At 52.5% G+C, this 24,502-nt stretch overlaps 6 protein-coding genes across 6 annotated transcripts, besides 6 other annotated features; 3 read left to right on the forward strand and 3 right to left on the reverse strand.

Moving 5' to 3' along the window:
* Window positions 1-324: 324 nt before the first annotated feature.
* On the forward strand, window positions 325-1,191 carry PODANS_7_8830 (uncharacterized protein; the record flags this gene model as incomplete). The annotated part of the gene is made up of 1 exon (XM_001908214.1): window positions 325-1,191. One exon carries the CDS (start codon window positions 325-327, stop codon window positions 1,189-1,191), a length of 867 nt encoding a protein of 288 aa, XP_001908249.1.
* Window positions 1,192-1,362: 171 nt separating this feature from the next.
* Window positions 1,363-1,446: a repeat region (rgion duplique sur le chromosome 4).
* A 258-nt stretch (window positions 1,447-1,704) lies between these two features.
* Window positions 1,705-1,778: a sequence feature (Similar to Small nucleolar RNA R38 (RFAM RF00213) (Erpin: E=6.4e-04);~snoRNA).
* Window positions 1,779-1,966: 188 nt separating this feature from the next.
* Window positions 1,967-2,039: a sequence feature (Similar to Small nucleolar RNA R38 (RFAM RF00213) (Erpin: E=8.8e-04);~snoRNA).
* A 3,332-nt stretch (window positions 2,040-5,371) lies between these two features.
* On the reverse strand, window positions 5,372-6,633 carry PODANS_7_8840 (uncharacterized protein; the record flags this gene model as incomplete). Its single annotated transcript, XM_001908215.1, has 3 exons — window positions 5,372-5,992; window positions 6,402-6,442; window positions 6,591-6,633. The coding sequence occupies 3 exons, from the start codon at window positions 6,631-6,633 to the stop codon at window positions 5,372-5,374; spliced, it is 705 nt and encodes a 234-aa protein (XP_001908250.1).
* A 4,674-nt stretch (window positions 6,634-11,307) lies between these two features.
* On the forward strand, window positions 11,308-13,374 carry PODANS_7_8850 (uncharacterized protein; the record flags this gene model as incomplete). The annotated part of the gene is made up of 1 exon (XM_001908216.1): window positions 11,308-13,374. One exon carries the CDS (start codon window positions 11,308-11,310, stop codon window positions 13,372-13,374), a length of 2,067 nt encoding a protein of 688 aa, XP_001908251.1.
* Window positions 13,375-14,312: 938 nt separating this feature from the next.
* Window positions 14,313-14,329: a sequence feature (primer 7D6B).
* Window positions 14,330-14,416: 87 nt separating this feature from the next.
* Window positions 14,417-14,482: an STS (microsatellite 7D6).
* A 76-nt stretch (window positions 14,483-14,558) lies between these two features.
* Window positions 14,559-14,576: a sequence feature (primer 7D6A).
* Window positions 14,577-15,860: 1,284 nt separating this feature from the next.
* PODANS_7_8860 (uncharacterized protein) lies at window positions 15,861-18,352 on the reverse strand (the record flags this gene model as incomplete). The annotated part of the gene is made up of 8 exons (XM_001908217.1): window positions 15,861-16,044; window positions 16,098-16,492; window positions 16,547-16,612; window positions 16,670-16,682; window positions 16,747-16,882; window positions 16,940-17,593; window positions 17,688-18,115; window positions 18,174-18,352. The coding sequence occupies 8 exons, from the start codon at window positions 18,350-18,352 to the stop codon at window positions 15,861-15,863; spliced, it is 2,055 nt and encodes a 684-aa protein (XP_001908252.1).
* A 1,593-nt stretch (window positions 18,353-19,945) lies between these two features.
* On the forward strand, window positions 19,946-21,811 carry PODANS_7_8870 (uncharacterized protein; the record flags this gene model as incomplete). Its single annotated transcript, XM_001908218.1, has 1 exon — window positions 19,946-21,811. The coding sequence occupies one exon, from the start codon at window positions 19,946-19,948 to the stop codon at window positions 21,809-21,811; it is 1,866 nt and encodes a 621-aa protein (XP_001908253.1).
* Window positions 21,812-22,061: 250 nt separating this feature from the next.
* PODANS_7_8880 (uncharacterized protein) lies at window positions 22,062-23,801 on the reverse strand (the record flags this gene model as incomplete). The annotated part of the gene is made up of 4 exons (XM_001908219.1): window positions 22,062-22,541; window positions 22,611-23,507; window positions 23,571-23,654; window positions 23,715-23,801. The coding sequence occupies 4 exons, from the start codon at window positions 23,799-23,801 to the stop codon at window positions 22,062-22,064; spliced, it is 1,548 nt and encodes a 515-aa protein (XP_001908254.1).
* Between the last annotated feature and the right edge of the window lie 701 nt (window positions 23,802-24,502).

A 24,502-nucleotide genomic window follows, 5' to 3' on the forward strand; every position in this document is an offset into this window, starting at 1 on the left:
TTGCTGTTTGTCGGCACTGGGCGAAGTTGTCGTCTAGTCGGTCGTGGATGGGGAAGGGAAAAAAAGTTGGCGGAATTTTGCTAAAACGATTTAACAGAATGTGTGTGCGGAGACCTGTGGCTGGTTGGTTGTGGCTCCTGCCCCGCTCTTTTGTGAGAGGAAGAATGTGTGATTGGCCAAGCCCCGGACTTGGAGCTCCCGATAAGATAAGCAGAATGATGAGCTTTGGGAGCTTTCGAAAAATTACCCACAAATCCACCTCGTCTTCCCAACTTTAGTTCCCTCGAGGAACGGTGCAACAACCATGCAGTCCGCTTGCATGCCATGGCACTCAAGAAGAAACGTCCGCAAAAGAACTTAGCCGCTGGTCGGCCGCCCATTCTTCAACGCCAACCAAAATCCATCACCAGAAAGTCGACAAAAGCTCTCATCAATAAGCACCATCTCCTCGAGAAGAGAAAGAAGCAGGCGCTTGCCAAGGGTGATGATGCAGGTGTCGCCGCGATCGATGCAGAGATTCAAGCTCTAGGTGGCCTCGAGGCATATCAGAAGGCCAGTCTTCAAGGCCAGAGGGAGGACCGCGGCGGTGACAGCTCGAGGGTTCTGATGGAATGGCTGCAGCCATGCCTCACGGCTCATAAAGAGGGATCGGGTCAGATGCTCAAGATGCTCGAGGTTGGCGCGCTCAGCACACAGAATGCTTGCTCTCAGAGCGGCTACTTTGACATTACTCGTATCGATTTGAACAGTCAAGGCGAAGGGATTCTGCAGCAGGATTTCATGGAACGGCCTTTGCCCAAGGATGACACGGAGCGATTCGATATCATCAGCCTGTCGCTCGTTCTGAACTTTGTGCCGGATCCGAAAGGAAGAGGGGACATGCTCAAGCGGACGACGGAGTTTTTGCGCGCAGCCGGCAGATATCTCGAGGCTCCTTCACTGACGACCAACTTTCCGAGTCTCTTCCTGGTGCTCCCCGCGCCATGTGTCACGAACTCGCGGTATCTGGATGAAGAGAGGTTGGTTGGGATTATGGCGTCGCTTGGGTACGCGAAGGTTGAGTCCAAGACGACTCAGCGACTGGTCTACTATCTTTGGAGGAGAGAAGGCAAAGGCATCGCTCGACGTTTCCGAAAGGAAGAGATACGGGCTGGCTTGACACGGAACAACTTTGCTGTTGTTCTGGGGTGAATACTCTCCTGGTGTTGGTTTTGGCCAGTTCGCTGGGCGGGGTTGATCTTCCTCTTTGGAATGGGAGGTTGTGATGTCCCCATCATCCTCACCGTGGCAAGAGCCCAAGGCACTTGGCATCTGGGCAACTTGTGCATCAAGGTATGTTATGACTTGACATTTCACATGACTGGCGATGATGCTTTGCAACCTAAAGTATTTGCTACTTCAGAGCCTCCGGGCCATGAGACAAACTATTTCACCATGCACTGAGCCACTTCAGTTTACTAGAAGCATTTCTCACAAGTCCTGTTGAAGGGTTGCCAGGCTGACAAATGCGATTCTAGGCTGCTCCATGAGATGGTTCTCGCTCTCTCCACCGCCGGTTGGCAGTTAGGGCCTTTGCCATCAGCACAATATGTTCGATTTTGCTCTTGTGTCGTCGTCCCAACAAAGAATACCTTGCCGGCAGTTTCTGAGACGAGATGGGCAGTCTTATGGTATGTGCGCATCTCTTTTTACTCTCTCCCCTTACCATGATGACCTAGACATTCTAAACAGTTATCCCTATCTGAAATTATGGTGTTGACTTGGTTCTAACTTCTGATTTTCGTTACTTTTCACCTCGATGTTTGGCCGTTCCTGCTGGAAGCCTGAGCTCACATCTTGAAGACAGTTCTCTACTAGTGGCACCTCAGTGACACAGCCGGCAATCGATATCAGACTCAAATTTCGGTACGTTTTACTTCTTCGTCGCATTGTGATTCCTTCATCTCCCCCCAATACCCGCATGTAATATGATGACCTAGGCATTCATAAACAGTTATCCCTATCTGAATAACAGTGTTGATCCGGTTCTAACTTCTGATTTCTTACTTTTTTTACCTCCCTTGTTGACTTCCATATCTTTGATCTGGCATAGACTTACAAGTCACCGTTTACTAGGCATTTGCAGCTATATTATGAATCTCATGTCGAGACGTGTGCGACAACGCAAGCAAGGGTAAGCTTTTAGCTTTATTTACTTCCACCCCCCTTTACGTGATAACCGAGACATTTCAAAGAGTTATCCCTATCTCAAATAACACAATGTTGATCTGGTTCTAACTTCTGATTGCCCTTACTTTCCTCAATACATGTTTGCTTGCTGTTTTTGGGCCCTGCTAACATCATGCAAGATCCTTGACATCTGGCAATCGTGTCCTGCCACGACATCGCTTGAACAAGTAGCAGCTATCCGCTGTCTGCTCTACACATGCCGCTACCCCGAGATAGTTCCGCATAAGACCACCTCGAGCTGGACGACGGATGACGGCGCGATGTTGTCGTTGTCTTCAAATCTTTACCAAACGTATCCAAAACGGTGTTCAGTTTTCTTCAGTTCAGCATTCATTCGCAAGCTAGCAAGCGGTGTGACAGCCAAGACGCAGCCAAACGTGCCATTCAACGATTTTTCACTGCGCAGCAATGAGCTGATCATGCGGGTTGCCGGCGTCTACTTGCAAGGTCCGATTACCCCACAACGCTGGGGAGGTGCGGGAAGGAAGGCTGTTGTGAGGGGGGACGGAGGCGACGCCGGGATGCTGCATCTGCGCTGCTGCTGTGTCAAGCAATGGATGGCAAGAGGGAGACAATTGATGTGGCAGAGCGCGCATGCGATCAACATGCAGTGGGATGGTTTGGTTCGGAGAGGATTTCCGACAGTATTGTTGGGCGTGATTGGGTTGTTGTTTCGTGAGGGGTTGAAAGAGGTCACCTGGACAGAATGAGTTTTGGAGACAGGGAAGGGGAGGGTCGATCGGATGGTTGTGATGGAGACATTTTGTGTGTTTATCACTGGGTTATGATGGTTCACATATTGGGGGAGATGAATGAGACAGCCAATTGATGGGGTTAACAGTTCACTTTGCAGGTTTTGTGTGTGCGGTGTTCACTCCGGTCCGCGATGGGTGATGTTGGCGGTGGTGGTGGACGACTAAGATGCAGTGCAGGAGGCACTACACCCTCTTTGTGTGGATAACGAACAGCTTTTTGGGTGCCAGGGTCTTGCGTTTGGTTAATGTTTGACAGGAGAGTTGGGTAGCAAATGTGTCTGTGCTGTATTCAATGTCTCAAATTGAAGCCTTTTCTCACGAGTAAGCTATGGGCGATACCGGACAGACTATCACGACTCCCTTTCTCCTCGTCGCCGTCGTCAGTGACGGGTTTAGAACAAAGAAGTACGGATCCTGGCCATCGCGATATCGGAAGTTTCTTGGCGAGGGTCGCGATCTACGGTTGTTCTGAAGGTTGGCAGTAGATAGAGGCGGATAACTGGTTTCTACAGTTGTATGTATGGGATGTTATCACTTGGGAATTGCCACTTATCAATCTTGGCCTTTTGGTGCAATCGCTATGGTACCAGGTATGATGGAAAGTTGAGGTTCCCTCACCCCATCAATTGTTCTAGATTTCTGGTGGGAACAAAGAAAGTTTGGTGGTGGTGGTGGTGGTGGGTGGTGGTGATGGTGAATTCTCCGAGGGGGAGGCGAGAAATGATCGTCGGTGTCACTTGAGCCACCGTTAGGAAGTGTGTGTGCTAGGATTGTGTAGCCGCGGGAGGCGCTTTCGCTCTCAACAACTTTTCTCTTTCAGAGTTTCGGTAGATCCCGTGATGGTACCAGGTTGGGATGGACCGGGGTAGGATAAGGGGGAGGGGTGAATGGAAGCGATTGGGTTATTGAGTAAAATAGCCGGGGATAATCGTAGAGGGGCGCGCTGGCTGATGATCATATGATGACGATTATATTCTCAGAGCAGCTCAATGGGTTTGCCTTTCTTTGGCTTGGGGGGAGATGGCGGGGCTGGGCGGTTCCAAGCAGCAATGAAGCTGGGCAGATATTATTCATTGGATCTTTGAGAGAGGGCAAAGAAAGCTACCTAGCTCACTCCCAGTAAAGCGGCAACGGCGGGGAAACCCGCAGTATGGACGACGGGCTGTTGCAGCATTCATTGCCTCCTGCGTACCATAACCTCCTCTTTTGTGAGCAAGGAGAGAGCTGGCGGTTTGACCGCCGAGAGCTGACCACCTACCTACCCTTGAGGTGGCGCATTTGTTAGCATCAATCTTGCCCAAGTCAAGCCCAAGCGCATGCAACTTCCCCGGATTTTTGGTGGAGTTTCTCCCCCTCGCAAGCTAGACTGAACGGGGAAAGCCGGCCTGGCCTGCTTGAGGTAGTTTGGTTGTGCCCGAACAGGATTAGAATGAACATCTATAAGACTGAATTGGTCTCACGCGGGCAAAAACATGTCTCGATTTGATAAGGGGGGAGGGGGAGGGGGAAACTGTATCTGTATCAGGAAGAGGGGTTGTTGTGGGGAGAGATCAGCAGGAGTTTCCTTTGAGAGATCGATAACAGTGTGGTGTTGATACAGAAAAAGGGGGGGGGAGCTAAAAAGCGATAAGGATTTTGCTCTCCGTTGCCGGCCGAGAGAAAGTTGACGACATCCTGATGAAATATGAGATAGCGATTTTGAGATAAACTGATAGCTACATACAACGTACCTAGGTACACCTACCTACCTTCTTGTCCTGGCTTGGGGTTTTTTTTTTAGTAGCGATAGTAAAAAGGTAAATTCAGGGGCTAAACAACGCACACATGTCCGTCTGGTAGCGAGGTTGCAACCGATGAGGTCAGGAGGGAGGGGAGCCAAAAGATTGCGATATGGGTTAGGTGTTTACTGTCTGGTCGGGTCGGGTAAAACCGTTATCACGTTCCTCTTGGTTTTGGGCAACAGGAGAACCAAATTTATCGGATGGTGCTATTCTTGGGGTAGATAGCGTCGAGTGTAAAATAAGGGGCTAGTAGGGGTGGTTTCTGTTTAGATGGTAACCCAACCTCGACGGCTTGTGACAGTGGCATGCGTGGACAAAGACAAAACGTCACCCCCGTGATGATGACGATAAGCGGGTGCCGGCTTTTGACTACCGCCAGGCCCAGCGGGGTGGTAGATAACATAGTTTGAGACCACGACATGAGAGACTGAGTCCTGACTGTTGGTGATGCCTTGAAATAATCTGAATCGAAGAGTGCGATTCATCTAATCGAGAGATCAGAAATCCGATCAGCCGGTTCAATTTTGAGCCAACAACCGAAGTAACCACCCTTCTTCTCCGCGTTCAAGCTCAATCCGACATCTCAACTCCCGGCTAGCGGCAGAGCTAAATCTCAGCAAATGTCTTGATGACCCGGTGCTTCTCTCTGTCCTCAGCCGACAACTCGGCATTGCCCGGCCGCTCGACAACAAAGCTCTGCATGCCAGCTTGCTTGGCAGCCTCCACCTCCTTGACATTGTCGCTCAGGAAGAGCCAGCTGTTCGCCTCTGGGAATTCCGGATGAGCTGCCAGGATGGTCTGGTAGGACGACGCCTCTTGCTTTGGCCCGGCATTGACTGTGTCAAAAAAGTCGGAAATCTCGGGAATCAGATCGGCCGGGTGACCGTTGGTGTGCTTGAACAGCAGCTTTTGCGCCGCCACCGATCCGGAAGAGTAGATCATGATCTCTTCTCCGGCCTTCTTCCACTGGACAAACTTGGGAGCGACATCGTCGAAGAGCGGGGCCTTGAGCTCGCCGGACTTGTAGCCGGACTCCCAGAGATAACCCTGGAGGCTCTTGAGGTAGGCGATCTTGACATCACGGCTCATGAGGTCCTTGACATGAGCTGTCAAGGCTTCTTGTGAGCTGGCATGCTCTGCCGGAAAGGCGTCCCTGTACTGTGAGAACTCTGGCTTGTCCCATTGGGCTTCAAGGGTTGCTGGGAGCGCTGAGAGAGCGTAGGGAAACTATCCATAGTAAAGCAGGAATATGATTATTAGCATAAGTTCTAAGTTGTAGATCCTGCCGGCCAACCGGATAACAGCCCTGGTCTTCCTGCGTTTCTGATATGTGTGTGGCTGGAGAGAGGGAGAGAAGGGTCCTTTCAGAACTTTCTGACAGCACATCGCATCCCATCTCCCTTCCCGTGCTTGGAGAGTGTGAGGTTAAGGCCCTGCAGTGACACACCACACAGAGACACCCGCCACGGTGAATTGACCAACGACCAGTTAGGGGCAGCAGGAGAAGGGAGGGGCTGGTCCGGTCATGAGTGGCTCGACCGCATTGTGATGGCCGGAGGGTCGAACCACAGCGGACACGGTCACGGAGTTTGCCATGGAAAAAAGTGTTGGGAGTGGTGAGAGGGGAGGCACTCACAAGCACATCCTTGACGAATGAGATGGGACATACTGTGCCCTCTGTGGCAGCCAAGTTGGTATTAGCCAATTCGCCCGTTCCAAGTCATTCAGTGATCATCTGGCTGCCCCTCCATCCGACCACGAGGGGCTGAAGAAGCTGGCTAATGCAGAGGTGGGACGCGAGGGATGTGTGAGGGGTGGCTGGTACCAATGTCAAGGAGCACGACCTTGGGCTGGCCGGACGACGCCATTGCGCAAAGCTGGACCCCGCGAGTTGTGTTAGCGCACTCGGCGCGGGTTCGGGGATGATGGAAGGGCTGGCGTGGGAGGAGGGATCTTTTCGGAGCGGAGGATGGGGGCCGAGAATGAAAATGGTCCGGTTGGAGATGCCGTGGACTGCGAACTGTCAGGCGGTGAGCAGTTCGTGAGAAGCTGTTTGGCCTGTGAGGTGATGCAGTGCAGAGAGATGGGAGCAACGTCGTGATGTGAGTGGATCGTGATAAAGATGGCCATTAAAGCCCAAGAAAATTTTTATGCTCTACAACAGACAACAGATTGACGGTGAGGGATAAATTTTTACCGTTGTCGACCTGCTATTCGACGAAAAACTCTATGGCTAACATCATCGCCATGTGTATTATCACGTCTGGTATTACTTTACTGCATAACGAGCCGTCCGAATAGCACACCGTCCTTTCGGGGTTGGGGTTCGGGTTATTGTAGAAAGGGCGGTCAGCAGCTCAGGAACAACAGAGCCCAATCTCGTGCTGCAAGTCCTGCACCGCAACACCACACACACACACACACCTGCAGTAGTCGATGCGCATGAGTCCTGCATGTCTGGCGATGTGCCTTTGTGGGGAGGTGGGAACTGAGTAGTGATAATCGATAAACGATAATCGATAACTCTAGCGCCTGGACCTCATGATGCCCTTCGTCAGCTGGGTGGGCTGGGGTAAACGGGGGCAGAAGGAGGGGAAACGTGGGTGCTAGGGAACGGATATCGGCCTTGGCCTTGGTCTTCGCGACAATGACATCGACGACAACGAAGCAGGCGAGCACCGATGGACTCCCATTTCTCGCGCTCCCGAGGCCCGTCTCCGTGGATAGCATCAGGCGACTGAATCCCTTTTTTTCGGCTTCCCGAGCGGCAGGATCAAAGCGCCGGTGCGGTTGCATCTGTGCTGCTGCAAGACGGCAGGAAAGGGGATAGCAGGTGCAGCGGCAAAATTATTTATTGCATTTCAGTTCATGCGGCAACATGAGATGAAAACAAAGCATGACAACAAAATGCCAGCGCTGGCTGGTTGCCCGGGTATATCATCAGCTGGAATTGAAGATGTCGATGAAATACGAACAAGTCCCAATCAACTAGAGACAACACCCCCACCGCAGATCTGTGTAGAGTGTCTCAATGCGCTCAATGCCGTATTCCTAGGGATCTCCAAAGGACCCTGAAGATTGACGTTCTGGAATGAAAACTGAGACTTGTAAACACTATGGGCTATCTTGCTCGGTCAGCGCCGTGGAAACAACTCTGATATCATATCTGTATCCGCAACTAGGAACAGGACACGGGCGCGAGCGAGCACTTGGGAAACAAGTGTGCAGCAAGAATGCAACCTTGCTGCATCATAAGGTCGTGTCCAATGGCTGCCAGATAAATCTAGCTCGCCCATTTCTACAAGGCCAATGAAATCAGACGCGGTATTCGTCTTGACGCGCCCTAGATTAAACGTGTGGGTGACAATGGCGGCCACCTCCCACACCACCTTTGACAAGCAAGCTCACCAACTGCGGGCGGTTTCAACTGGCCCAGCCGAAACAGGCAGCATGCACCAAGGACCCGAATGGTTGGGGGAACACGACTGGCGGGGAGAACAAGGAGACACCCGTTTTCTAGACGGCCGATAACTGCGCCTGGCGGTCACACGACGTCAGAAACGAGAAAGAAAGTGGCATCACCAGTCGCCCGATTCTCTCGGCGGGGTTATCTCTTGTACACCTTTTCCCCAGACGCTCTTTGCGCTTCGGCAGTTGTGACAAGGTCGACCGGCGCATAAGCCGGAGCAGCGACGGGGGGCGAACGGGGGTGCCGGAAGCGTCAAAGCTGCGTCAACCGCGTCAACTTGTCGAGTGTTGGTGGATTGCGTGCTGGATGTTCATGGAGGCTTCAACCTTGTTGCCAAAACGGCCACGGCGCGGCGATATGGGGCAGAAGGGGCGCCCGTTGCCGGGTCTTGGCGGCCATGATATCCCGCCCCGCGGAGGCTTGAACGTTTGTTCGTCCAACCTTTTTGACGGCGTTTGCCGTCATCATCTTCCTTTCCTCCGTTCGCTCGTTCGAAGTAAAAGTTCTTAGTATCCTGGCGGTCTCCAACGCTTACACAGAGCAGACATTGACACACTTGTACAGGAAATCCGGGGTCACGGTTGCTTATTTTAGCGGGCAGCCTGTACGATTGGGCAATTGCAAGAGAGAAACCGCGTGGCCGCGTTGCGATGGATTATGCAGGGAGAGGATTACGGAGGAAGGGGACCAGATGCATCAAAAAAGGAGTGCATATCGAGCGGGTGACCAATCGAGGGTTGGGACGTGGTGTCCAAGGTGAAACAGAAGCTACTGGAACCGCGCTTTGCCGTTCAGTCAGCAGGTGGTCTTGGTCTTCTCCTTTGTGTGACACATCCTTCTGAGAATTGAATGCCTGAGGCAGCAACCAGTGGGGCTCCGTTCTGTCCGTCAAGGTGCTCCCTATCACGAGCATGATGCAGCCGTTTTGCTCATCCATTGCATCAATTGAATCGTGTCCACAACGAGCAAGATTCCCATCAGCTGGACATTGGGAATTGCGTACACCCGTGGAGCTGCTGTTTGAAGAAACTCGAGGGGAGAGACTACGCAATTGAATTATTGCACACTTGGCTCGAACAGGGCAGAGCAGTAGGTAACGTGGCTTCTCCAGCAGCCAGGGCTTTGTTCTCGCAGTCATACTTGGCGTCGTGGCCGCAATTCGACGAAGCGAGATGCCAGATGCAATGGTACCCGACCCGCAAGTCGCTCCCAGTCACGAGCTCGCCGTGAGGATACAGGGCAAGGCAGCGATAGCTGTGTACTGACCAAACGGTGACGAGTCCTCCTTTGATTGGAAAGCCGTGCCCAAATCAAACTCTCCGACCGGCCGACAGCGCGCCCCGCGATAAAAGAGCGAGGTCGCAGAGGCCTATGCTGCCCCAAGCGGTTAGGCCGGGATGTGTTGCGCTGTTCTCTTGCCATTCGTCGTCATCTCCCAGCGCTGGTCCAAGACAGTGCCGAGAGCGGTCGCTGGCACGTTGGAGGTTGCCCATGTTGCCGGCCAACCACCCAGTGCTCGTCCACCCATTCCGGACTTGACGATCACGGCACACCCTTGTCTCCCCCTTGTCACTTCTCGCCGTGGCAGGCACTTGTTGCTCAGCCCACTTTTGATGACAAGTCTGGCCAGTCCCGTTCCAGCGTTCCGTTGCCTTCCAGTCACTGCTTGCATCTTCTATCCCCCAGTCCCCAGTCCCCCAGCGTCCCAGTGCCCCCCCGTCCCCCCATACAACTCGCTGCCTCCCGCTTTTGTTTGCTTTCCAAACGCTCCCTCTCCACCGCCTCTTTCCACCTCCTACCATCATCATCATCACTCACCCTCCAACGAGTTGTCGTATAATTCTGCACGCCGACGCTGTCGCCCGCTCCCGCACTCGCACTCGCACTCTCACTCGCCGCGCAGTCAATCAGTCTCTTTGAATAGAGCGCTCCCCATCGACTCCGACTAATTGCGACTGCCTCTGCGCTGCAGAATCATCGATTGGCTTTGAGCCCGCTTGAGCTACTCCGTCTCGCGATAACATCACCGCTCACCCGCGACCGCTCACTGTCTCTCGAAGACGACCAACTCCTGTGCTGTTGATAACACGGCAATTTTGTTTGCAAGCCAGCGACCACCGAGCACGCAATTCAATTACGGAAGCACTCGCTCTCTCTGCTCTGCTCTGCTCTGCTCTCCTGACCTGACTTTTGCCCCGGACCCGGTCACCCCCCGAATCCGCCCGCTGCCGAGAGCACCTGCCCAGTCCTCCGATCGGACTCCACCGGTTGTGAATTCACACACCTCAGTTCGTTGAACAAGGGGGCCGAAGAGTCATCTCTTCGTCCACCTGTTCCCCATAGGCACCTCAGCTCCCGCATGTTATCAACGACGTCCCGCCAGGTGTTTCCATAGCTGCAACTTCCTCTCCGGTTTGCTGTCTGCCACCTGGTCTCACTAGCCCATCGCCAACAACCTACCCGGGCTACCCCCTTCGCCGACAATAGCTGTGTGCTAGTCACCCGCTGCCCAGCTTCATCAGCTCTCCCTCTCCAACCATAGCGCCGTCCTCCTACCTCGCCGCCGGCCTATAGTCATTGGTTGCCTGGACCGCACTTCCAACCCTTGACTTCCATCACCACCAACCTCAAACCAAACAACAACAACCACACACCTCGCCTTTCATTTTTGTATCGATGTTATAACGACCTTTTCCTTTTACTGCATTCTGGACCGTTAGTCCGTCATTTTCTCCGACATCCTTTGACCGCTTGTTTCCTTTATTTCGACACTTCAACCATCAACAAATACCCGCACATATGAGCTTAAGCCAGTGAACGACTCAACTACCTTTGTTTTCTTTTCGCTCCCCGCCCCTGTACATCTCTCCTTTCCCGCCTCTCTTCCCCCTCGCGAACCTCTCTCGACAATCGACTGGTTGTGCTTGTTTTCTCCGCAGTACAAATCGAAAAGTTGTCTCGATAGGAACAGGGTGCGATCAGCATTAGACCAGGGGGTGAGGGAAAAAGCTCCGTCGGAACTTGTACCACCAACAACGCTTCATACCTTTTACAGCTATTTCTCTAATCAAAAATGGAATGCCTTCGCGACGACTTTCAGCGCGGCGTCATCCTCGGCGGCCGGTATCAGACCATCTCCCCACTCAACCACGGCTCGTTCGGCCAGGTTTTGCTCGCCAAGGATCTTCGAACAAGTGAGACTGTGGCCATCAAGTGCATCACAAAGCAGTCTGCTGCCAATGACGCCGGCATCGAGTTCGCCATCGACGAGAAGTCGGAGGAAATCGCTGTGCACAAGCACTTGGGATCTCATCCGAGCATTGTCAACCATCTTGATGACTTTGAAACTGAGCATCACAAGTACCTGGTCCTCGAGTTCTGCGAGCGCGGTGACCTGTACGAGGCCATCCGCATCGATCATGGCCCCCTCGAGACGGAACACGTGAGACGCTTCATGTTGCAGCTCGTCGACGCCGTGGAATACTGCCATGCCAAGGGTGTCTTCCACCGTGACATCAAGCCCGAGAACATCTTCTTGACCCAAGACGGCTCCATGAAGCTTGGTGACTTTGGACTTGCTACCAGGGATGAGTGGACCACCGAGGTCATGGTCGGAAGCGACCGCTATATGTCCCCAGAACAGTATGAGAATGATGGTGACGGATACTCGCCTGCTCAAGCCGACATCTGGGCCATTGGTATCTGCCTGCTGAACATCCTGTTCTCTCGGAACCCCTTCGCCACGCCGACCCCCGCCGATCCCCTGTTCTTGGACTTCACCAGAGACAAGCAGTCGTTGTTTGACGTGTTCCCCATGATGTCAGCAGATACCTTCCAGGTTATCGACCACTGCATGAACTTGGACCCCGCCAAGCGCTCTCTTGCCGCCACCCGTCAAGCGCTCCTCCGTGTCAAGAGCTTCACCACCCAGGATGAGGATCTCGTGGATGCCTTCTGCTCCGCCGACCGCCGTGTTGTCGCCAGCGCCAACCGTGAGCCCCTTCGCACACCGTCCGTGCAGAGCCCCATGGTGGACACTGGTGCCTTCCCTTGGGCCAAGGCCCTCCAGGCCACCCCTCCCAAGCCCATCCGCCAACTCAGCATCATCCACGACTACGACGAGGGTTACGACGAGGACTTGTTCTCGAGGTCCGGCGGCACCGACTGGTTCTCCAAGCCAACGCAAACACCCATGTCATCCTTTGTGGACTCGAGCTTGGGAGCTTCCATCCAGTCCTCCAACCTCTACAACTTCCAGCCCAGACTTCCAGCAAAGGCTTTGGCCAAGGTGTCACCCATGGCTGGGTCTCTTCCCATCAACATGTCCAAGAACCGAAACCAATCTGCCATGTCATGGGCCTTCAGCCGCGAGAACAACCAGGTCTCTAAGAGCTGGAGTGATCTTTGGGACGACGAGGAGGAGGAGCAGCAGCAGGAGCAGGCTAGGCAACTGCAGGCTCTGAAGGAGATGAACTCGAGGACTTGGAGCCACGAGAGTCAGACCAAGACTCCCGTTGCTGACAACGACGACACCCCTCGTCTTGGCCTGTCACCCATCACCAAGACGGCCAGCGTTGTCAACCTCAACGACAAGGAGAACGAGATCCCGTCCATTGACGCCGCCCTGGGCTCCGCCATCGACGATGACGACTTTGATTCGGATGGTCTCTTCCTCTACGAAGCTCCGCCTGTCAAGGAGGAACCTCAGCGCCCCAGTCGCGCTTCTCCCAAACGCAGCGGTGTGGACAAGTGGTCGGTTCTGGGAGAGCGCCGACGGGCTTGCAACGGCACTACACCTTCCAAGGCCCCAGAGGTCACCCTCCGGACAGGGCATCATATGGGGGCTGGCTTCCCTAGCAACACACCATCGAAGGCGCATGGCGTTCATGATTTCTTCAGCGGCGTTGATCACCACACTCCCGTTTCCACATTCAACCTCTCTACTCACAACAAGAACAACAACAATCATCATTACACCCCACACCGCAGGGGTAGCAACCATGGGAAGGAGCGCATCAAGGAGTGCCCATGGAGCAAGGGACGCGATCGAGACTGGAATTTTGATTGGCGCAAGGATAAGCGCAACGCCTTTGGCGATCTCGAGTGGGTTGGTGGCTGGCCAGCAGCGGCTCGCTCATAAAGAGCTGGGTTGATCTGGGTGCCGGTCACCAATCGTGGTTGGGCCATTTTACCATCCTACCCTCACTCTCCAATACCCTTCCATCGATCGGACATCGATGTTTACTATTTTCTTCTTTCGGTGTATGGAAAGACTTTTTTGCTGACTCTTGCTGGTGTTTGTTTTCTCCTTTTTGTTTTCTTTGTTTATTAATTTTTCCGGTTTCTGGTGTTTTCGCCTGTCATGGCTGAAGGAGTTTTTGGGTTTCAACATCATCATCAAACAACCTACAATCGCAGGTTGAACCACATCTACATAGGGGGCTTTTTTTTCGGGCGACAGCATAGCATGGGTTTTTTTCTCTTTTAGAATCCGAAATGAGACAAATGGCAAACTGGAGGGCGTCTGTTAGGAGGTTTTTCTTTTTTCAAAGGGTGTGGCAATCACACAGAAACTGGACATTGGGTTGGATCACTTTATTACTCTACTCTTTATTGACATTCATCATGGGAGGGGACGGCGAACAGCAACACCAGCAAGCAAGTTTGTTTTTTCTCAAAAGCAAAGGAGGAGTCAGCAAATCATTTTCTTTCGAAAAAAGTCTTTTTTTTCATTCATCGAGAGTTGGGAGGGGAAAATGCGAAAAATTGGAGAGGCATGGCTATCCAGGAAGGGTACACTTTTTTGGATGGATAAAATCGTTGGCATTCAACTCGCTTTCTGAGTATGAAAGATATATTTGGTCTTGAGGGATTGATTATTAGTCTAGAAATACCAGAAGTTACCCACTCGAACACTCTTTGACTCCTTTGCATTGTGACTTGACTTGATGCCTTGATGACTGATTACTTGATTGAGTTGATTCATTTCTCGTGAGTCTTGTGTGTATGACACGATAGGTAAATGGGGGCCTGATGTGTTGATTTTGGTGGTCTGAGACTTGGTCTCTCAGCCCACGGGCCTGTCAAGGCCGTCTGGGCTGATTATCTCCGTTCTTTGTGAGACCTGTCACGTTGCTGTTGACGGGACGGTTAGTAGAGGAGTGGTGGGTGGGACAGGGCTCTGTGTGTGTGTGTGTGTGTGTGTGTGTGTGTGTGTGTGTGTGTGTGTGTGTGTGTGTGTGTGTGTGATGACGGGGTATAAGACAGGGAGCGGATGGGATGGATACAGGACTAAGACAGGCAGATGTTGTGGAACGAAGATCGAGTGAGGCGTTGGGTGAGGGTTATCCATACCTGCCTACCTATACCTCTTTTCTTTTTTTTTTTTTTTTTTTTTTTTTTTTTTGGTAAGTCCGAAGAGGCTTCATGTTAGTATTATAACCCTTGCTTTTTAAACTCTTGGGTTAATAGGCGGGTTCTTGGACGCTTTGTAGTTTGATGGCTGCTCTCTACGCTAATTTCTCAACATAATGCATCCCTACCCACCCACCCACACACAATCTCTCTCCCTCTCTTTCTCTCTCTCTTTCTCTCTCTCTCTCTCTCTCTCTCTCTCTCTCTCTCTCTCTCTCTCTCTCTCTCTCTCTCTCTCTCTCTCTCTCTCTCTCTCTCTCTCTCTCTCTCTCTCTCTCTCTCTCTCTCTCTCTCTCTCTCTCTCTCTCGCTCTCGGGGCGGAACAAACTTTAAGCTGATTTTAGACGGCGAGAGCTGGCATGTGTGTGAGTGTGTGTGTGTGTATGTGGTGTGTCTGAGGGGACATTTCAGTCATGAGAGAGATTTGTCCCCGAGGAAAGTATTCAAACCGGTGAGAGAGGTATCACAGGCAAGGCAGTCAGGTACCACACCCGCCCGTGAGTGGGAAAAAGCATGCGAGACAACTCGTGTGTTTAACACAATGACTGTTGTACCAGGTAACGCATACCACCGTTATCCCGTTCTTGCAAAAAGTCACATGGCGTGACTGGCCGTGGTGAGCGAATCTAGGTGGGATAAATAGTCAGTAATACGCTTGACATGATTGTAACACCACCGCCATATTGAAGATATCAGTGGAGACACAAAGTTATAGTGTCCAAATGATGCCTTCAATGACTCCAAAACGGAAATATAGTCCACGGCTTGTCAAAGCATTGTAGCCTCCCTGAGAGAATAGAGCACATTACATCTACGATCAACAGCTTTGAGGATTCAATTACTGCCAATATATGCTCATTGCCATGTTCCTCCGTGTATGCATACATGTATATGCTCACAGCAAACCGCAAGAATAAAATAACAAGAACGCTATGTGACGAATCAAAAACCAACAGTACACAATGATGATACAAAACAGGCGTCAGTAAACAACAAGACAAGAAAAAGACGACCGCAGCTCATCCCATCATGCACCACATATGTCATGGCGCGCGTGTGTTGCATGTCCCAACGATTCATTAAATCGTGCCTCAGCCAGCATCAACTTCATTGTCCATCTTTTTCGCAACCTCTCCATCCATTCCTCAACCTGGGTATAAATCCATGCACCACAACCTTCAACCATCAAACACCAATATACATCATGACCCATCACTGAAAGTAGGTGGGGTCAGCAGCAACCTTCTCGGCACCAATCCAGCTCTTGGGCAAAAAGGCCCAGATAGTTCCGATGACACTTAGAATCGTCGACAGAATCATCATGCTCATGACTGCGATTCTCTCCTTGCTCTGAATCTCACTCGCGAAGAGCTTCAGGTAAAAGGCCAATGGCAAGCTGGAGAATGGTCAGTGTGATACCAGAAAGCCGTAGGTGATAGTGAAACTTACGTCACGCAAATGGTAAAACACAAAGCGCTCCCCATGAAGGCCATGATGCTATCAAAGGCCGGGAAGAGAATCGCAATGACCAAGAACACAATGATGACCACGACACGGACGACCACCTTCATCACCCCACGGAAATACATCGACCTCCCAATGAAACCAGCATTGTCGGCAACGGTCTGAGTGTTCAGGCCGAACAGGACCTCGATCGTCGACACGATAGGGCGAGCATTCAGGGGAATCTTGGTGAGAGGGATGATGGCCACGAAGAAGGTCATGAACACGGTGAGCACTCGCGGGTAGCTGGCTTCCATCAAGAGATTGGAAGTGATCTCGTCGCGGACGTCGTCGCCAAACATCAGGAGACCGGCAACGGCAGTGACGGCGTCAAGAATGTACTAAGCTAATGTTAGCAACCACTGGTTATGGAAGGGCATTCACACGACACTTACGGTGAATGAGAAGGAATACTTGAGCGCCTTGGCGTACTTGTAGGGATGTCTCATGTCACGATAGATCTCGTCTTGTCAGTTTTTTCTTCCCACGAAAAACCTGTCGATATGTCGATCGCTTACATTTGGAAACACACTGTGCCCGCCCCTATGATCAGTTAGCAATGTGTGGTTCTGAGCGGGAGTCGATGTTGGCTCACCAAGGAGACATGAGCAGCCCGAAAGACAGCGGCAAAGTCAACCAGTTCTCAGGGAGAAGGTAGGTCTTTGCCGGCTCAATGAGGGAACCAGGTGTAGTTGGCTTCAAGAACCCGTCGAGCAGCAAGATGAGCACAACTAAACGACCATGTCAGCATCTAATGCCCACGCGAACCAACATTTCACAAGACTTACTGCTGAGGCAGGAAAAGATACCAAGAATACTCGTAAAACTCAGCAGCCGCAGTGGCATGAAGTTCAGAGGTATCAGTATCGCGGCGCAAAACACTTTCCACCCATTTACAGACAAGAACCCGGGGAACAGCAGATCAAGAGAGTCAGCAAACAACACAATCAGCGCAACACATGCAGCAAGAAGCTCGAGCGTAAAAAGCACACTGGTCGCTATTCGCGCATTGCGTCCGAAAGAGATGAAGGCCAGGTCGGAAAAGGTGATCAGGCTGGGGTCCAGATCCATACACTTTGCGAGGAGTTTGGCCGTATAAGCCGTTACTGCAGCGCATAGGAACAAGGCCACCATGCCTATGATCCAACCGGCATACTTGATACCCATGGGCAAGCTCAGGAGACCAACGCCGATCAAGACGCTTCGGAACGTCAGTACACTCACCAGACTGAACACGGAAAGCAGACAGTGGCACTTACTTGGTCGAGTTGAACACAGTCTGGGGCAGCGTAGACTGACCCTCGACAGCCAGCACAATCTTGCCATCCTGCTCCACCTCCTTGACCAAAATAGGGGCAATTTCGTCATCTGGAACATTGGCACCGCTCTCCTGCTGCTGCTGCCAGAGCGCAGCCGCCTCGGCCATGGACGCCCTGCTGACACTGGACCGTATTGTGCCATAGTCGATGTTAGATCCGTAGCTTCCCACAATCGAGGGCGTCGCTAGATGAGGAGGAATGGCAAAGATCGAAGTGCCCGACATCGACTGATGACTGCCAGTCCGGAACAATGGTCCTCCTAGTTCCTGCTCGAGGGCCTTCGCCTCCCGTTCACGGTAGTCAGCGGCAGCGACCTGGCGGCCTGGAGAGAAGCTAGCGCCTGGCTCAGGGCTTTCCCTTTCCTCCCTGATGGGCTGGTCGGCGAGACTTTGTTGGTGGGCAGCGGCCTGGAAGTGCTCGTGGAGCAGGGAGGTCCTCTCGGCGGAGCCTTGTTCGGCCGTGTCGATGGGACTTCGGCCATACTGAATCGGCTGGTGGGTTTGGTCTGGCGCAAAGACGAACGAGGGTCGTTGGGGGATAACTTCACTGAAACCAGCCGCACGCTGCCAACTGCGGGTGAAGGAACGGATACTGTTGACACCGCCGATGTCTGTCAGGGCAGTCAGGCGGTTGGTGATGGAGGATCTGTGATTGCCAAGTCAATATTTCAGCCGTAGGTAGCTCGCGTGATCGTGCAACGCACCTCCTCCGTCTCAGGTGTGGCCACTCGCCATCGTCCTGGTTGGAGTCCACACTCCTTCCTAGGAGAGACTCGTTTTCAAACTGTACACTCCTGTTCCCTATCGAAGAAACACTGCCGGTTCGTGACATTCCGCCGCGCTCATACTGGTCCCAGGTGGTGGGGTTATTTCTCGAGGCCATCTGGTCTTGCGGGAGGCGCTCGAGGCTCCAGACTCAGGTATGCCTTGGTCTTTGGACAGCCTTCAGTTGGGACGTCACAACAAAGGAAAGGAAAAAGAGATTTCAGAGACACACAGAGAGAAACAGACAAGTCAAGCAAGCAAAAAACTCGTGGGCTGGTGGTGTGTGTGTGTTTTCGCAAGCCGTCGCGGGGGATGTCACCAACGCGCCCGCAAAGCAGGGTCTGGCCCGGGGACGATTCAGTTTACAGGTGGGCTCGGTGGAGATGGTGGGGTGTGGTGATGGATGCTAGGGCGTAGCGACGAGACCGTGGACGATCGGGCAACGTTGGAGGCTCAACGATCACAAACGGCTTTGGCAGGACTGGGAGGAGAGAATAAACGGTTGTGCGACCTGCTGCTGGGAGGAATTCGAGAGTGTTCCAGGGCGGCTATGGCACATGGGCTGGAGACGACATCATCGACAAGCTTGCTTGCATGACAAAAGGCAACTCCCAGTTCTGCAAGTGCTGTGTTAGTGCTGTTCCCACTGTGGAGCATCCGGTCCTTCAAGGCGGCAGATCACCCAACTCTCAGCGAGACTCCAACCTGGGATCCCATGGCGGTCAATCTCTTTCCAACCTCTTCCCCGCCCATCCTCCTCTCTCTTGTGCTGGTGTCTCTGAAGCACCAAGCTATGACGCGAAGTTTGACAAAGCTCGGCTTATCATCTTATCGAGCGAGGTCGGCCAAGAGGACAGTTACCACTTTGCTTGTGCTGTCATTGGCCAATGACCCCGAGTGATAGCGGCTGCGGCACATGCTCCTGCCGAACAAGGACGACATACATAATACAGGAGATATTCCACCGCCTTCGAGATGTCTCCTCCTGAGAATAACTGCCCTGCCTGGCCCGGGCTCTGGGGACAATTGCAACTCTACAATCTTTTGATTTTCACCTCTTGTACTCGTTATTACCGTTGCAAACACAGCTGGCTATGCTGCCATTCATCCCGCTGCTGGACAACGCTAGTCTGTTCACCTGGCCCAGCATGCCCCCCCACAATATGCATGCAACCTTAGCCATGTTCACCGGCTCCGGCCAGTCACACGTTATCAGCTCCCTCAGCCGTCCGTTTACTAAGATAACATGCAAGCCTCCAACGTTGGGAAACCGCCAGGTGATGGTTGGAGATCGGTTGCAGTTTGTAACCAGATCTTCAACCAAGTCTTGCACGATTTTACCCCGCACCTTCACGAGGGACGCAGGCCTCGGCGAGTGCCAAGTGGCGAGGTGAACATTTTGAAGTCAGGTGAAGCAGAGCATATGGAACCACCAGAAATTCATGAAGAGGAATCAAAGAGAAACCATCTCTTCCGCGATTGCCTGAACTGGGACAGTGTAAATATTGAGAAGATGGGGGTAATTCTCAAAGTCCGGCGTCTGGCGTTAAACACAGACGCCAGACGCGCGCTAGCGGCAACCAGGGACAGGGGTGAGAGCGGTAGAAAATGGCAGAATCAGTGCGATCCAGCATTCGTCCCAAATTTTTGGGCAATGTGAGAGTAGGACCCTGCAGCAAACCAGCATTTTGTGACCGCAGTTTTTTCGACAATGTGGAAGAGAGCACGGGAATCCGTCTGCCTGATCTGCCGGTCGGCGTCAACACCTACCAGAGCTCTTTTGGAGCCAGCCCAGCCATGGCTGGGCCAGAGAACCTTTGCGACAAGGCGACCGGAGCGGCCGTCCCGCATGGTGCTCTCCGACAGAGTCGCCCGTGGCCCCTCATCACCGCCTGGGAAAGGTGGTGATGCCCCCAAAAAACCTCGAAACAAACCAGACGGCCCTTGGGCCGGCATGAACCGAACAGTAGCCAACGTCGACCGCACTCGATCCCCTGCGAAGTTTGCCTCAACTCGTGGCCGCGACGATGGGAACGGCAAGGATGACAGGAGGGGCGGCAAGGAGCGAGATTTCAAGGCGTTGAAGATGCAGCGCGCCCTATCTACCGTACCCTATTCTCTACGGCAGGCCGTCAAAGCACGACTTACCGAGATCGAATCGTTTGACCAGTTTGACCTCAGGCAAGACGTGAAGGATGCCGTCACAAACGAGGTTTTGAAGGGCATGACGGATATCAAGCCAACACCAGTGCAAAAGCTGGCCATCTCAGCCATGTTGGGGAACCCACTGAAAGAGCTCAGAATAAGGAGGAGGTCCAAGGATGCTTTACAGAGGGAGGAGTTCTTGTTGGCCGCCGAGACCGGTTCTGGCAAAACGCTGGCGTATCTTTTGCCAACAATTCACCACCTTCGGAAACAGGAGGCCGAGGATGAGAACGTCGCTAGGTACAACGAACGTCTCCAAGTTGAAAGAGAACACCGCAACGGTGCGCCGGTATCCGAGTGGATCGAGAAGTTTGAACCGCATCCTAATACTGCTCGCCCCCGCGCCATCGTACTGGTGCCGACAGCCGAGCTGGTTGAGCAAGTCTACAAGGTTGCGAAGTCCATCTCCCACGTGGCCAAGTTCAAGGTCCGCCCTCTTTCGGCCAACTACAATCCCGCCAAGATCCAACGCAACTTGTACAGCCATGGCGGGATCGATATGATCATCTCTACTCCTCACATTCTCGCCAAGATCGCGGAAAGGGACCCCAACATCCTTTCTCGGGTTCACCACCTCGTCATTGACGAGGCTGACTCTCTGTTTGATCGGTCTTTCTCCCCCGAGACCGGAAAGATTGTGGATCGCTCGCTGCCTTCGCTCAGGCAAATGGTTCTCTGCTCGGCCACCATCCCTCGTCGCCTCGACAACTACTTGGATGCCCATTTCCCCAACATCCAACGCATTGTCACCCCTAACCTCCATGCTATCCCCCGTCGTGTCCAACTCGGTGTGATTGATGTGTCCAAAGACCCATACAGAAACAACAAGCTTCTCGCCTGCGCCGATGCCATCTGGTCCATCGGCAAGGACGCCGCCTCTCACGACGGCCCTGGTGGTCCAAGTGAAATCGACGTCAAGCGCATCATGGTCTTTGTCAACGAGCGTGACAGCACACAAGAGGTCACGGACTACCTCATCAGCAAGGGTATCGATGCGGTAGCGCTGCACAGAGACACGTCTGACCAGCGCCAGGCGGAGGCCCTCGCCACATTCACCAGCAACGAGCCCCTCAGGATTACCAAGGAGGAATCAGAGAAGAGGGCTCAGCTTGTCAAGAGCAGGAGACATTTGCCCAACACCAAGGTGATTGTCGCCACGGATCTGGCGTCGAGAGGTATCGACACCCTGGCGGTGAGGCATGTGGTGCTGTATGATGTGCCGCACACCACGATCGATTTCATCCATCGCTTGGGCAGAGCGGGCAGAATGGGGAGGAGAGGAAGGGGTATCGTGCTGGTGGGGAAGAATGACAGGAGAGACGTAGTGGCGGAGGTGAAGGAGAGCATGTATATGGGACAGGCCCTGATTTAGAAGGGTGTTTGCATGATGGAGACGTCGGAATGTACTTTGAAGTGTATTATAGAGATACCTGCTGCATTAGATGGCGCTTTTATTTTGAGCATATCTTTCGGTCCTCTTTTGAACCAACGGTGCTGTCCAGCCAGCAAAATCCGAATGGTCTCCAACTTTTTTTCTTCTTCATCAATCTCGTATACGGTCGTGATCGTAAATCATACCAAGTCATGATTTTTCGTCCATCATGAGCAACCACTTCCTCCTCCTAAAACTTCCCGACCTCCCACGTCCTAACCTTGCTCAGCGTCCTCTTCCTCATGGCCGTCATGATCTGCTGCTCCATTGCCTCGATCCCCTTCTCGATGTCTGCGTCTTCGGCTTCGTACTTTTTGTCTCGGCGCTTGTCCCATATCCTCCAGATCAGGACAATCAGCAGCGTCAATGGAACAGTAATGACGAAATAAATCCATAAATCCGGGGACACGACCTGGTTCTCTCTTTCTTCGCCACCGCCACCGCTGGAGACGGGCCCGTTGTTGCGGGAGTGATTGTTGTTGTCGTTGAAGTCAAAGAATGTCATGCTGAACACCGAAGCGAGGTAGGTTGCCGGGAGGAATATCGCGCCAAGCAGGGAGAGGGTCTTCATCGAGGAGGAATCGCGTTTGGCGTTGTGGGCGAGACGGCGCTGTTCCCCGGCCATCTTGAGGGAGAGCTTTGACTCTTTCTGGGCGATGATGTTGTAGAGCTGTTTGCAACATCTCAGTCAGCAAAACCCCCCGAAACCACATCGCGATAAAACAGGGTGGTAACGAACCGCCGCCCTCTGAATCCCCAACCTCTCCAGCGTAGTATGAGCGTAGTTCTCGATCCCATTCAGCTTTGCCCGATAAAACTCCAACCTCGCCAGCATACTCCTGTGCACCTTTCCCGTCTCCCCTCCCACCCTATACCTACTCCCCCCTCCATCACTGTCCATCATCCCATCCACAATCGCCCAAAACTCGCCCATCCCCTCCTTCATAACCCTCACAATCTCCAAATACGCCTGCGGCCTCTTCCACAGCACCTGCGAGTGACACTCGACCAGATCCCGGTTGATCTGGTCCAGATCAACCATGTTATCCTTTATATACTGCGCCTCCTCCTCCAAGACCTCATTCCTCATGCTAACCGCGTGCTCCAGCTTCCTCAACCACTCTCTCGCATCCCTCTGCTTCTGATCATTCTTTGCGCTCAAGTCATGAGACAGAACAATGATCGGGAGCAGGAAAGGATGCAAAACCTGCCCGGCGCACTCCTTCAGATGCCTGATGGCAGTGACCATGTCGCTGCTCGGCGTTCCTTTGGCAAAACCGGTCGTGATGCCCGTGGAAAAGTCGTGCGACAGCATCAGCTCCCAGCCGCGGGTCAGGCCCTTTTTTCGGACGTCGCTTTTGCGGAAGATGAGCTGCAGGTTTGGCGGGGTGGAGGAAGAAGAAGGGTCGACGTCGGGGTCGAGGGCGCACCAGAAGAAGGGTCCCACGACCGAGGTCGATTCGATTCCTCGAAAGGGGAGCTTGAGGGCCCGGACCATGAGGGTGTAGTTTGAGTGTGAGAGGGAGATGTAGGAGGGGGTGAAGGTCTCGGGGTGTTTGGCGTTTTGCTGGAGGATGAGGCGGATACCGGAGAGGAGGGAGACGCCGGGTTTTAGTTTGGGGGGTGCGAATGCGCCCTGGGTTTTATGGGGGTTAGTTAAGATCACGGCGGTGGTGATGGGGGCGAAGAGAAAAATTACCCGGCGATGGCAAAAGTTCCCAAATTCATCTGGTAGCTCGTCTAGTCGGAAGCGGTGTTCTTCTACCGTGCTGAGGGTTGGGTCCTGGTTTTCACATATCAGCTTTCAACCGGCCCTTCATGAGAGATTGAGAGGAAAGCATACCGAGTAGTTGAAAATCTCCAGATAACTCGTCGCCTCCTGCGCAACCTTGCAGTCGGCGACATAGCTCTTGAACATGTAATCATCCATATCTCGTCTTGTTTTTTTTCCTTTTCCTCTTCCTCACTTGCCGTCCTCCGTCCCCGTTTGTCCTCTATCGCTGTGTGTAGTAATGTTGACCGCTCTTCGTCATATCCACTTCTTTTTTTTTCCCCCTCAACCAAAAAAACAACGTCAAAGTCCAAAAGAAAGTCGTGTCAGTCGTTCAAAAATTTATTACAAGTAAAAGTTCAGATAATCATTTTGATTAAAAAAAATAAAATAAACAAAAAGGTCGGGATAAGCACTTCTCCACCCCCCAGCAGCCACTCGACCCCCATGTAATACCGACGGTGGCAGGCAAGCCAATCCGTCAATATCGCACCTTCTAAGCACCTTCATATTAACCATTTTTAAGCTTGCATCCAAAACAGACCGAACACTCTATCTGGGCAGCCAATCGGTAAACTGCCCAATCACCCCCTCTCATCTTTTCACCTCAATAGTTTTTACTCCTCCCGATTCAGTGATGAGTGATGAGCTGTCCAACAGGGGGGCCCTTACTCCTACCAAATTTATTATATACCCTATCTCCATACCCATATGCATCTATTTCCCTAAATTTTTTTTTTTTTATTTATAAGCAACTCTTACATAGGTATCATCTTTTTTTAGTTGCATTGTTGTAAACCATAATAAATTCAACGTAGTTAATTTAACTCGTCATCACTATAAACGCTACACTTTTTCAT

The sequence above is a fragment of the Podospora anserina genome, chromosome 7 (genome assembly GCF_000226545.1).
Source record: "Podospora anserina S mat+ genomic DNA chromosome 7, supercontig 1".
Classification (NCBI taxonomy): domain Eukaryota; kingdom Fungi; phylum Ascomycota; class Sordariomycetes; order Sordariales; family Podosporaceae; genus Podospora; species Podospora anserina.